The sequence below is a fragment of the Paralichthys olivaceus genome, chromosome 10 (assembly GCF_024713975.1).
Source record: "Paralichthys olivaceus isolate ysfri-2021 chromosome 10, ASM2471397v2, whole genome shotgun sequence".
NCBI lineage: Eukaryota > Metazoa > Chordata > Actinopteri > Pleuronectiformes > Paralichthyidae > Paralichthys > Paralichthys olivaceus.
In genome coordinates this window covers 19,677,692-19,691,287 of record NC_091102.1, presented here as the reverse complement: position 1 = coordinate 19,691,287, position 13,596 = coordinate 19,677,692, and the positions used below count along the sequence as shown (strand labels likewise).

The window sequence follows — 13,596 nt, the reverse complement described above, 5'->3', positions numbered from 1 at the left end:
GAAAACACTTTGTATTTAAATAATTAATTTGATTAATCGCTTTGGGCATGTGTACATACCCACTGCCAGATTTAAATATCAGTGATTGTGTAGTTATTGCTTAATCCTTCTATTGAAAACTATAAAGTATCTCATTCAAATATGGATGTGTCATGTAGCTGCAAAACTGTGAATGTAAAAAGTGAAGGCCAGTCAGCTGCATCCTGTCTTTTTGCTTGGCTAGGGCAGTGCTAGTTCTAAACTTGCCTGTTTTGGAATGTCCATTTGCTTGACCTTGCTTTTAGAAACTATGGTGCAGAGTAAAGTTAGAAAACTTTATCCAAACTGGTTTTTCTCCAATGAAGATTTTATAGTCAAGGTTTTTCACAAAATGAAACTGAATTTGCTTTATTACTGATCTTGTGTGTGGTTGATATGTAAGTTTGAATCATTTATGAAACGACTGTTATTTTTTCATTTATTACATGTCGACTATTTAAGAGGTCTGTTCAGCAACTGACATGATCTTCAGATCAAAACAAATAAAAGCTCTGCAATTCAACTCAGTATTGAGCATTGAAGCATAACGATCATTGTGCTTTTACTTTGAAGGCAAATTGCCCAACATGAAGTGTTTTTATGGATGTTGTTGTCAAGATAAAGCTTAGCAACCATCGCAAGTCAGTTTGTCTGTGTTTGTGTCTCAGTCCGATATGGTCAAATAAAAATAATGAAATTATTCAAATTATCTTGTCGCAATATAACCTCCTAGGCAATTGACATTGCACATGTTACGTATGAAGTCAATAAGAGCGGGATATGTGTTCCACAGACAAGCAAGCAGGCAGACAGACAGACAGACAGACCAACAGCTGATTGTGGCATTAGTAGGTAATAATAATAACTGTATTTGCATAGCACTTATCTAACAAAGTTACAAAGTGCTTTACAAGAAAGATAATAAAATCCATGGCTAGAAGTAGAGTAAATTATAATAAAAAGGTATTCAATTCAATTCAATTTTTTTAGTTTAACCATCACATTTGAGCTCTGTAAGAGTGGTTGTTGTAATGAAAATAAAAATAAAATAATATCTTCAATTTTACGTTGTAGAGAGCCTGAAGGTAAAATGACTGGCTACTTGCTTGTATGGTAGTGCTACAAAAGCCATGTGGCCCGCTCAGTAGATCAGATATCATTACCTCTGTGCCTTTTAATTCTATTTATTTATTTACTTGTTTTTAAACTAAAGATGGGACCAAGAATAGAACCTTGTGGCACTCTGCAAATCAGTGGGGTAAGGGATGAGGTGTTATTTCCGCTGGAAACAGAGATTTGTCTATCTGAGACATAGGACTTGAACCAACTAAGGGCAGTTCCAGATATGCCAACATATTGCGTTAGTCTATTGATCAGGATGTTATGATCAATGGTGTCAAATGCTGCACTGAGGTCGAGGAGCAGTAATACACCACATTCACCAGCATCGGCAGACATTAATAAGTTGTTGGTGATTTTGACGAGAACGGTTTCTGGTAGAGTCAGCAGCTGCCTGTAGTTGGACTGTTATCAGCTATTGTTGGATGTTATGTGGAACATTCAGTCTGTGTCCCTCTGTGTTAGCTGAGCTCTGACAGTCACAGTTTAAGACAGAGAAGGGCGAACACAACAACTGACGATAAAGAAACAGCTTGTGGACAAATAGAAAACATTTATTGTGCTCAGATTGACAGCTGCACTCAGTCAAGCCTGAAAATATAATTTGTCAGAACAACAGATTCTTATTTGCAGCTTCCACACATTCAAATTGAAATAATACAATTGACACTACTTTACAATATCACTTTTGAAAGAACTGTGTGTGAGATGTAGACTTTATAACACAAAGTGCTCAAACTGCAAGTGATACTAAGTAAGGGCTCACTTTGCTGCTAAATGAATCTATCAGATTAGAAAAGAGCAAATTACCTGGTAAACCAAAGAGCACACAGTTTATAGACAAGCAGGAAATCATTTATTTTAACTTAGTTATTACATGGGCGCCTGTTGTGCCCCCGTCTGCGAAGGTGCATAATGTGCGCTTAAAGTAACAGCGGAATTCTACATCAATGACTTCAGACCTTGTTTTCTCAAGATAGCAATAACAATGCCCCCTAACCTCAACTCATTTGAAGACCTACCCACGTAGGTACCATGAGATTATGCTTTCACCCCTGTCAGGTTGTTAGTGAGCAAGATCACACAAATACAACTGAACTGATTTCCACAAAACCTGATGGGAGGATGTGGTATATGGTAAGAAACCGTTACATTTAGGTGCAGATCCAGAACATTTGTTCACTTTATGTAATAACGTGAAATACGACATTTGTTTGACAGGGAACAATTCATGGATTTTGATGAAAATAATCTTGCACATGTAAGGGATAGATATCTATGAGTGTGTGAAATTTGTTGCAGCTTGTTTGAACTTAAGGAGACTGTTGGACCTTGGAGAAAGTATGAGTCACTCTATTTTAAACAATGTGAGCGCCGGGTTGGGACGATGACGAGTGAGTTTGTGTGAAACTGGCAAAAACTTGGTTCCACTTTGCAGCAGGTGTGACTTCATTTGTCATAACCCATTATTATTTTATTTCAAACGAAATGTGCTGGAGCTCAGAGCCTAAAGAACAAAAGGTCTTTAAAAGAAAGAAATGTCAGTAAGTGTATTTTTATGTGATTCTGTGTGAAGCTTTTACTCACTGAACATTGTTTGGTTGTATTTTAGTCTGATGAGAGACAGTAGAAAGAATCTAATCTCTATGAGATTAAAAGATGAGCAGTTTTTCATTTAAAAAATGCTGAATCATCAGTTTAAAATATCACAGAACAAGTGTATTAAGTTTTGGCCACTTGTGAAACAGTTGTATAATTAGCAGTGAATCAGTAGTTTAATGCCACTGTTCATCTTTCCAATGCAGAAGCAAAACTAATTTGTGACGCAACTGACCTGTGGTGCCAGTCTTGTGCCGAGTGTCCGGGATCAGGTTACTAAAGTAGATTTTAACCAGCCCAATTATTATTTGACTTCAGTGCATTTCTACAGAGCCTAATTGCTTTAGTTTAGGTACAGTGTTAAAGACTGCTGAACTTAATAGAAAAATAATGAGGGAAGAGCCGAAGTATGAGCTTTAGTTGTTAAAAAGTTGTGAAAGAACTTTGTGGATTCATCAGGTCTCCAGCTTTGTGTGTGTGTGTGTCTGTGTGTGTGTGTGTGTGTGTGTGCGTGTGTGTGCGTGCGTGTGCATGGGTGTGTGCTTGTATCCTATGCATATCAGGTAGGAGAAGTCTTGAGAGGAAAAGACAAACCTCCCTTCCATCAAAAAGATCTGTATTACTCTATACCACTGTCTACATCATCTATTCCCCAGTGTTTCCCTTGAAACTGCTTGGTGACCACGGTTAAGTTATAATGTCAGCAACTGCGGTATAACAAAGCGAGGTGTGAAATTGCTGAGAATAAGCATATATACCCAGTGGACCCACCTAAGAATAAATGTAGGCGAATGGTTTAGTTTTTATGTAGTTGGACAAACTGTTCTGAACTTTTACTTTGACTGACTGCACTCAATGAAAACTTTTTTATTAATCAAATATAATGCTGCTCATAATAAATCAACATCCCCTCAGTCCCAGCAGAGATCCCTGTGTGCTCAATGTGGTGGTGTTGTCTGTTATATTACTATAATAGTAATATAACAGACAACTAATTGCTATTATAGTAATATATAATACATATGCATTATCAAGGTCCCACTTATGCACTCTCTCAACATATCGCATGTCATGTAACATCTGTCAATCACAACATTCCAGCACACGTTAAAATATAACTGGGAAAGATCTTATCTAAAGGTCGTGTTGGGAAGTGTCGTTAGCCTTCAATAAATTTAATGGAGAAAAGAAAAGAAAAAAAAACGGTCAGTAGTTTTAGCAGGACACTGAAGCAAATGAAATGATTGGCTGACGTATACTGTCTCACGTGTATGACCGGAGTCCTCAGCTGCAGAGATATACACCACTGAAGCAGAGACCATAGCCAGAAGTGAGTGAGCTTGTCACTGGTAGGTCGGCTTCTAGCAGTCGTCAATCAGTGCACGTTCCTGTGTTTTGGGGGTGTAGCTTTGAGTTTGGCACTTTTTAGTTTGGCCTGTGTTTTATCCACTAACTTGGTGAAGGGAGGGTTTATAACCGGTACTGCAGCCAGCCACAAGGGGGTGGTCAACATATCTTTTAGGAGGTGTCATGTCCTCCATCTTTATTTACAGTCTATGGTCCTTGGTTTCCCTCGGCCTCTGTCCCCAGCACCAGGCCACATTTCTCTCCTTCATTTTCACAGACCTGCCATTCCATGTTTTTTCTGTCTCATCCACCTGCTCACCTGTTTCTCACTCACACCCCCGATCCCAGTTCCTTCGTCACATAAGTCTCTAAACCTGCCATCGTCACCAGCTCCTTGTCGGTTCATCTGTTTATGCTCGCTAGTATAGAATCCCTTTTAGTGCCTTATTATCCACCCGTCTGCCTGTGAGCGTGTTTATGTTCTATTATAAGTATCTCCACTGACTCTGCCTGGGTCTGGATCCCTCCCTCCCTGCCTGTGATGTTTTATTGGCAAACTATGTCAGAATATTGAAAGAACAAAAAGCAACACAAAGATAAAATAAGTGGTGATTACACTGCTTGGTTGTCGATTAAAAAACAAGCTGCTTTCATTCATGAAAGCTTAAGAGCACCTTTCAATTGATATAAATAAAGGTTTAATATGTGGAGTTAACCTAATCACTCCAGATGGTGCAATGTCTAACAGATGAATAATGTATCTAGTTTTATTCCAGCCTTCAAATACTTAATTTTAGCTTATTTATCTGGCCATTAGAATTAAACTGTGCTTTGCGTGGAACTTATCTGAAGCATTTGTGCATGTGTGTAGGAAATATTGAATGTTGTTGTGTACAGCTGATTTTGCCATATGCTACAGATTCGATGCTAGGGCCAGAGGTAGTGGAGCCACAGTTTCTGTTTTTTTGCCAATGAGATTGTGAAAGGAAGCCAGTGTTTGCTCACTTAGTCGTATCAGTCCAAAGCAGTGCTCTGTAAAGAGCCATGTCTGTTTTCCCCCACAGGATCAATTTATAAAGCTTTGCTGCATGTATGAATAGTCAAAACACACATGCATGTATGCAGAAGCACGTACAGACATGCTCAAAGCATCAGGTTCAAAGATTTGAAACAAATAGGCAGATATAGACAGACCAATGTATTAATGCAGAACAACTTAACAGGAGACTTGTGCACATGTATTCTTCCCTCTTCCTCACTGTCTGAAAACCTAAATGAACCAAAGGAGAGCTGAAGCAACCGTAGGCGATATCAGTCACAGCAACACGTAATACACAGGCTCTGCTGTAATCTGACTTGGACATTGTAGTGTGCTCTGTTTAGCTGGTGGCAGAGCATATTTCATATCTGCTGCACAATTGCATTTGTTATTTTGCCGGTTGCAACACCTGGAACAGATTATTTTTGTTATATCTGTTTTTCCTTTTTTGAACTGGATTGAACTGAACTGTGTGGGCTTGTGGGGGAGACTGAAATGGACTTTGTAAATATACGGATTGAAGTCTAGGCGTTGAGACTGTAGGAGACACACACACACACACCCTCACCTTCACTTTAATCTTTGGTTATTTTTGTTTACATAGTTTTATGAGAAGTTAAGTCCTCCAAGACTCTGGAATGGCAGTGAAGGTTTTGTAGCCTTCTGTGGTATCAGTCAGACATTCATCTACTCTGCAATTAAAAATCCGATTAGTGAGGCAGCACCTGCACACTGTAGTGCAGCCATTCATTCTTCACATATCAGCCTCCTTTCACAAGAAATAATTAGCACATCGTCTTTGTTTAACTGAAAATATTTAAATTTCTAAATTCAAATGATTCTTACATGTGTATTGAAATTAATTTGTTATGATTGTACTACACCAGGCTATGGGGGAGAGTTCTATTCCCACTGGAGATGCTCACATGAGACGTTACTCCACTGAGACCATATTGTCTTCTCTGTGTCACCCATGTCTAACTCTGTGGTTAAGGAAGGTTTTTGCCTATTCTTAAACATAGCGAGGGTGTCTGCCTCCCGAAATGAAATTGGGAGATGATCCCACAGGAGAGGAACTTGATAGCTGAAAGCTCTGGTTCCTACTTTTAGAGACTTTAGGGATGATATAGGCTTGAATTCTGGGAGCGCAGTGCTCTAGCGGGGCGATATAGTACTATGAGCTCTTTAAGATATGATGGTTCCATATTATTAAGGACCTTGTAGGTGAGGAGGATAATTTTAAAACAGGGTTCCACTCAGAGATGATGGTACAGGCATATATTTTATCTTTCCAAATGTGCTTCAAAAAATGCCAGAAGACTTATCACATTCACATCAATTTCTCTGTGCAGATGTCCATAAATGTTTGTTAAACCATTGAATCTCTCCTGATTGAACAAATCCGACTTTTCTATGACCACTCACGAACCTTCTGGTTATCGTCTCTGCTTCAGTGGTGTATATCTCTCGAGCTGAAGAGTCCGCTCAAGTGAGAGCAGGGGCAGGGTGCACGCATGTTAGAGACTGACAGGTTCAATTCATTGGAACGGAATGGTTGTGTTTATTACAGTCCTATGTGAGGCCCACAGACACTGGCTTAAATACAAATCTGACAACTCTATTGTTTTGATGGCTGTATGGACAAGAAAGGGTTTTCAATAAATAAGATAAAAAATGTTTCAGAAACGAATTAGCAACTGTCATTAATCTACACTGCTTGAGGAACTGTTGAAAAACCTTTTATGGTCTCAGTAGTATTGTTTTGTTTTAACCGCTCTAGATTGTCTACACCAGTTCCTAATGTGTTTCACATTATCCCTCTTTCATGTATATGGTCTCTATATGGTGTTTCCTTGTTGTCTTTATCAGGTCTGTTCAGTTTGCTTTAGTTCAGTCATGTTTGCTCTGGCCATGTTTCCTAGTTCCACCTTTGATTTGATTCTTGAGTTTAGTTTTTGGACGTCTTAACCAGTTAGAGCTGCCTGTTGGTTTATGTCGGAACTGTGTGCATTTGTTTTTGTGTATTCTAGAAGACAGAAGCAGGAATGGAAAAGCCATAATTGGAGGGGAGGCTGAGAGAGGAGTGATAGAACAGCTGGCTAACAATTGCAAAGCATCCAGATATTAGGCTACTAGAACCTTATCAAAATTAAAAAAAACAATTCTTGACTATGACAGGGGTCTGTGTTTTTCGGAAAAGAGTGTGTTTGTAAATGGTTGTATTTATATAGCACTTTTCTAGTCTTGATGACTCAACGTGCTTAACACTACAGTTTGCCATTGAACCATTCACACACACATTCACACAGTGCATCTATTTGTAGCACTTTTTGTTGTTCTTTGGGGGAAGTTCAGGGTTCAGCATCTTGCCCAAGGACACTTTGGCATGCAGATGATCCTCATGATGTTTTCACTAGTTCCATTTCATCTAAATTGTATGAATTCTAGTTTTCTTTACCCTAGAATGGGCCATTTATATTTAAATACTTTATATTTACATCGAGGGGGTACTCTCTACAGAGGCTGCCATGTTTTTTACAGTAGCCCAGGCTGAATTCAAGATCCTGCTCCTCACATATAAGGCCCTTAACAATCAAGCCCCTTCATATATCAAAGAACTGATAACAACGTGCTATCCAAATAGATCATTTCATTCCCAAAACACAGGCTCTCTTGTGGTTCCCAGAGTCTGTAAGAGTCCCCCCCCCCCCCCCCATTTTATTACATGTCAATAACTATTTCACTTTTTCTCTCTCATTTCAGATATCTCTGACCACAGAACTCCAGGACAACAACAATTACTATTTTTAACAACAATACTTTATCACAGTAATTTATTATTACATGAATTGTGACTGTGATCAATAATAATCAATAAGTCTTAACACTGTTACTGTTTACATTTTAACTCGTCACATCTGATACCTGATGGTGCTCAGGTGTTCCCAGTCTCTCTTGCCTCTCTCTCTCCCTCTCCTCCCCCCTCCCCACTATCACTCTCACTCCACGATCTCTCTTCTCCTTCTTTGCTCACCCCATCCTCTCCACAGTAGCTAAAGTGCTTGCTCATTGTGGGAACTATTGGGTTTTTCTGTATTAATAAGATTTTAGGTCTTGACCTTCTATGTAAAGTGCCTTGAGATAATGTATATTATGATTTGGCGCTATACAAATACAATTGAATTGAATAAACTAAACACCTTTTGAGTTTCTATGACAACTGAAGGCTACCACAGGTTCTTTTTCATGTTTGGAAGGAGAGGGGTGTTCAGCTGCAACTTGCTCCTTTGAAGGAGAAAATTTACCTGAAAATGTTTTTTCCTATTTACTATGTTCCTATGTAGTGCCTCCTATCCATAGGGCTACACCTAATCTGAGATCAAAGTCAGCCTCAGATCAGATCAGATCATAGGCAGCAGCAACTCAGTTATACTCAAGATTTCCATAGAGTAAGACACAGTTTGTTAATATTGTCTGTCGGATATTTTCTTATTTGGTAAAGATTAAGATCTACAACAACAACATGTTCCCACCAAGAGACACGAAGAGAAAGGCCAGCAGAGAGGCAGAGACGCCAGGCAAGAGGAAGAGGGGTGCCCACAATCCTCCTGAGGTGGCAGGGAGTGTTGCAAGTGCCACCAAGAGAAAGGCCAGCAAAGAGGCAGAGACGCCCAGCAAAAGAAAGAGGGGTGAAAACAGTGAAACTGACCCGTCATCCATCAGTGGCAGCAGATTCTCTTTCCTCGTCGGTCACTACAGCAGCTGTAAGTTGTGTGAGAAAGAAAATAAGTGTGCTCCTGTTTGCACAAAATAAGATCCCAACAGATAATACTGTGTAGTTTGGTTTTGAAATCTGAATCAGGGTTAAAGTTAGGAATAGTGCAGTTGACTATGGTTGGGTGATGTTTCAATATTCCTGTGTATCGACATTCAGCTGAATCTGATTGTGATGATATGATCTTATGTTTTAAAAAATGCACTTAATCAAATTAGAGGAATGATTCAATATTTTGTTCATGTTTATCACAACTATAAACGTGTGCCTGTGTGTGTGTGTGTAGCTGACTTCAATGACAAGTACCAGAAGCTTCAGGAGGTTGGTGAAGGAGGCTTTGGATCAGTCTACGCTGGCTTAAGAAAATCTGATTCTCTACCAGTAAGTGGAAACGTATCTTATTTCACATCACAAATACATACAGGCCCAATCCCATTTCCCCCCCTTCTCCCTACCCCTTTGCCCTTATCCTGCGTTTAGTGAGTGTTAGCATGCTGCTATTAGCATGCTAACGCTAACCTTTTGCATGATATCCCGTATTTTCAAACAATTTCATGTTGCACCTTCCCTCTTTGAAGCTACACGATGCATTTGTTTTAAACAGTGCATATCAGTGATGTTACTGAACTTAACTGCTCCTCTAACAACAAAGCATCCTCGCACAGTTAGCCACTGCTAGCAGCCTGAAGCTGTCTGCTTTGTATTCATACATGAAATAATGCAGAGCATCATCCAAGCTTTTCAATTTCAAATGTCATTGAGTCACCTGCATTAGCATAGATGTTATTTAGATATTATCAATGTGTCACTTTAGTAACAGCTGGCACTAGCACTGGTTTATTTAAGATCTCAACAATGTTATTACAATGACATCCCTGGAAAACCTTTTGTTATGTCTGTTGTGTTTTCGGGACAATTACTGAAGATCTAAATCAGTGGTGTTAAACTCAAACACAGAGAGGGTCAAAATTAAAAACTGGGACTATGTTGAGGACCAAACATAGTCAACATTTATTAAACAGGATAAACAGGATATTGGATAAAGTGCAAAAAGAAAACATATTTAGGTAGGCTACATTCGTCTCTTATGTACATGTGCCAGAACCAGATGTTAGGCATCTTTTATTGGCTGCCAGTTCATTAATGTTTGGGATTAGGTTCTGTGCTGTGGAAAGTGGCTGATGGAGTGAAGGTGTGGGTTTTTGTTCATCTTCATCACAAAGTAAAGTTTGTGGGTGAACTTTAAGGAGCAGGCACTGGGATCTCTGGAACACTAGAAAAATAATTTTATATCATCAAATTAGTGAGTAAGTGGAGTGGGGAGGAGCGCTCGCTCCTTTGCGTCTAGCCGGGCATTGTGCACCATGGCTCAGCCTATAGAGCTTTTCACCAAAAAAGTGTGCGTCCTATTTACAGGCGGGCCAGTTAAGATGGACATACGATATTTTATCGCTGGCTGGATATAATTGTACCACAAGCCAGAAGTGGCCCACGGTCCTTAAGTTTGACATGTCTGACGTAACAGCTTCTTGAATGGCTGTCCCACTTTGTAGGGGAAGATTTCAACTTCTAACCCTTGGGACTCTGTTTCAAGGGGCATGATAACCCTCGAAAACAAGGGAAGGAGAAGGGGTCAAATGGGATTGGGCCACAGTCCCCATCCATACTTTCTCCATACTGTGCTGACCAGATGTACTGATATATGATTCTGTCTTACAGGTTGCGATCAAATGCATCCCAAAAGATACTGTGAAGTTTGTACCATTTGTGAGTAACTTGATCAGATTAATCATTTTATTTTTGTTTTGTTTTTGTACTGTTGATGAGGAAAACACACAGCCACAGTAACAGAAACACTAATATTGTGTATTGTTTTCCATCAGGTCTTCGAGGGGCAGGAACATAAAATCCCCTTTGAGGTGCTCCTCATTGTGGGAGCAGGAGGTCCAGCAGGCTTCGTAGGCAAATCTGCAGTCGTACAGTTATTAGATTGGTACGATCTGGTCGAGGAGGTTTTCCTGGTCATGGAAAGACCGGTCCCCTGTGTCGACCTGTTTGACTACCTACAGGACAACTGTGGTCTACTGGACGAGCACAAGGCAAAGGTACTGAAGCTGTTTGAGTGTGTCAGACATTTTTTAAGCTGCACTAGACTACTTCTGAACCTGTCATCCCTTTGAATACATTTAATTTGGCTCCAACCAAAACTAGATCAAAAATCTATTTCAACAAAAGTTCTTTAAACACTAGTTTCTGAGCATTGAGCTCTGGTGGAAAGCTCCAGGACTGTTACTCCATCAAGCCTGTTTGATGAAAAGCTGCTACTTTGAGAATAATCAGTGTAACTTCAGTCCCTTCTTCACCACTCTAACTCATCTGTGTCTCTGTATTTCTGTTTCAGATCATCATGAAGCAGCTGGTGGAGGCAGCCATAGACATGCACGCCATGAAAACGTTCCATCGGGACCTCAAACTGGAAAACATCCTGATCCAAACCACTTCTGATGGTCCTCGAGTGCGGATCATAGACTTTGGATGTGGCTGCTATGCAAAAGACGGCCCTTACCACTCCTTCTCTGGTACGGTTCTGTTCCTGACGTTCATTGAAAACTTCGCCTGTTCCGTTATCCTTTGTTTATCAATCTACTTCTATTTTGCATACAGGAACCAGTGCGTTTGCTCCTCCAGAGTTTTTTTCAACTAACAGTTACGAGGCCGTCCCCACCACAGTCTGGCAGTTGGGTGTGGTGCTGTTTGAGTTGTTGGATGGAAGCATAGAGTTTGACACCAGAGCCTTCATCCGCAGTGAGGTGAAAATCAGCAATGAGCTGTCCCAAGGTAAAATCACAGTAGCTGTGTTTTGGTATTAATAGTGTGCAGTTATAGTGTTCCTTCCATGTTGCAGTATATCAATGCAGATTCCAGACTAATCTTTCCTTTCTCTTTAATTGTCTCTCTTCTCAGAGTGCCAGGATCTGCTGAACATGTGTCTGACTCCACATTCTGACAAACGTGCAACACTGGAGCAGATACGGGAGCACCCCTGGTTGTCATGTTCCTGTGTGAACTGTGACAAATGAATTATTTAGAACTGTGGTAGTGGGGGGTGGTTAGTGTCGGAGGCAGGAGGGAGAGAGTGGGCAGGTGGCTCAGGTGTACTGCATTTACTTATTACTCTCTCCCGTCACCAAAGAAGAGGAGGACGTCCATCTTGCTGGGTTCTTCTGATTCAGATACAGATGACCAGGAGGAGTCCATAGAGCATTGTCTGGATCGCTACAAAGCAGAGCCAAAAATGGACATAGAGGGGTGTCCACTACAATGGTGGTCAAAGAGAGAGGAGCACATGCCAGGCTGGCACCCATTGCACCCAGTACCTTCAACCCCTGCAACCACAGTGCCTTGTGAGAGGTTGTTCTCACTCTCAGGCCACATCATTCAAAAGAAGCAAGCTTCTTTATCCCCTGATAACATAAACAAACTGGTCTGCTTCAGTAACTGGCTGAGTGTAAAGAAGGACTAAGTAAATGATGTCTATGGAGTGAAAAATGTTCAATGTTCTGAACTTTCAACAGTATCTTTCCTTTTTCTTTTTTGTATTTGCACTGTACATATGTGCACCTTAAAGGAGCTCCGAGGCTGGCGAGACTCACAGGGGACTAGTGCTGGAGATTTATAGTAAATAAAGAGTATTGCGGCAGATAATGCGTTACTTAGAGGCTGTATTGTGTATGCCCCGAACCCTGGCGTTGTATGGATCTACGCCGATTGCATGTGGATCTAAAAGCGTCCGATGTATGTAGATGGTATGTAGATCTACATACCATATGCTGGAAATAAGGACCAGGTTGAAAAAAACCAAACTTCTCCTTTAAGCCATTAAAATGGTTTTGAATTTATATATACCTTCTCTGTGGTTATTCTACATTCATTTGATGATTTCACATAAATAAATATTCATTATAAGCTTCAGTCTTAAGTAGAAAAATGCAATTCATTTATTGATAAATTAATCACGATTATTTACAGAAATTTGTGCGATTAATTAGTTAAATTTTTTTAATCGATTGACAGCCCTAGTAATTCTTATTTTGAGACCACACAAGTTCCTCTGATCCTGAGGCATTTTGACCTTTGACAGCTGAACACAGGATACGAACAGAGTGAGTTGCAGCACTGTGCCATATGTGAGATGCTAAGTGGTGGTGAAAAGGAGATGAAGAAAAACAAAGTAAGGAATAGTGAAAAATAAGTTTGCGGTCAGTCACATAATATATGACTTTTTTCTCCTAGTTCTGATCTTGTAATTTCTGAAAACAAAGTAATTAAATGTATAATCTAAAATTAATCTGGAGTGTAAACAAACAAGCAACATTTTTCTTGTTTTACACCTACACTGTGCGATATGAGCCTGATTTCTGAGTAGCATGACTGATTTTAGACAACCAAATTTCCACTATGCCATGCTTCATTTGTTAAGCAGTGTACAGGTGGGTGGGAGTGATCAGATGCCCATCAGATGGTCGGATGCATTTTTACATTCATAAATTTTGGTTGGCCATCTTCAGGCTCTCGCACAGTTAAAGAATAGCTAATAGATAATTCCCCAAAATCAGCACATAGCAAACAAACTTCCACTTCTTCTTACAACAAATCATGTGTTATTTAGTCATAATTAAATAATAATAATAATAATAAC

At 39.8% G+C, this 13,596-nt stretch overlaps 2 protein-coding genes across 9 annotated transcripts in view; one reads left to right on the top strand and one right to left on the bottom strand.

The window, feature by feature from the left end:
- The window catches only part of pcbp3 (poly(rC) binding protein 3), an 88,090-nt gene that overhangs the window by 32,104 nt on the left and 42,390 nt on the right, over positions 1-13,596 (bottom strand). The window lies entirely within an intron of this gene.
- Positions 8,543-12,796, top strand: LOC138411895 (serine/threonine-protein kinase pim-2-like). Its single transcript, XM_069533336.1, has 7 exons — positions 8,543-8,886; positions 9,184-9,278; positions 10,617-10,664; positions 10,781-11,002; positions 11,299-11,476; positions 11,562-11,735; positions 11,862-12,796. Exons 1-7 carry the CDS (start codon positions 8,646-8,648, stop codon positions 11,975-11,977), a joined length of 1,074 nt encoding a protein of 357 aa, XP_069389437.1. The 5' UTR covers positions 8,543-8,645; the 3' UTR covers positions 11,978-12,796.

Bases quoted from the DNA above. Each gene is read 5' to 3' on its own strand.
- LOC138411895 (XM_069533336.1), top strand. From the start codon at position 8,646: ATGTTCCCACCAAGAGACACGAAGAGAAAGGCCAGCAGAGAGGCAGAG. The intron at 8,887-9,183 runs GTAAGTTGTGTG...GTGTGTGTGTAG, and splicing joins CGTCGGTCACTACAGCAGCT to CTGACTTCAATGACAAGTAC. The intron at 11,736-11,861 runs GTAAAATCACAG...CTCTCTTCTCAG, and splicing joins CAGCAATGAGCTGTCCCAAG to AGTGCCAGGATCTGCTGAAC.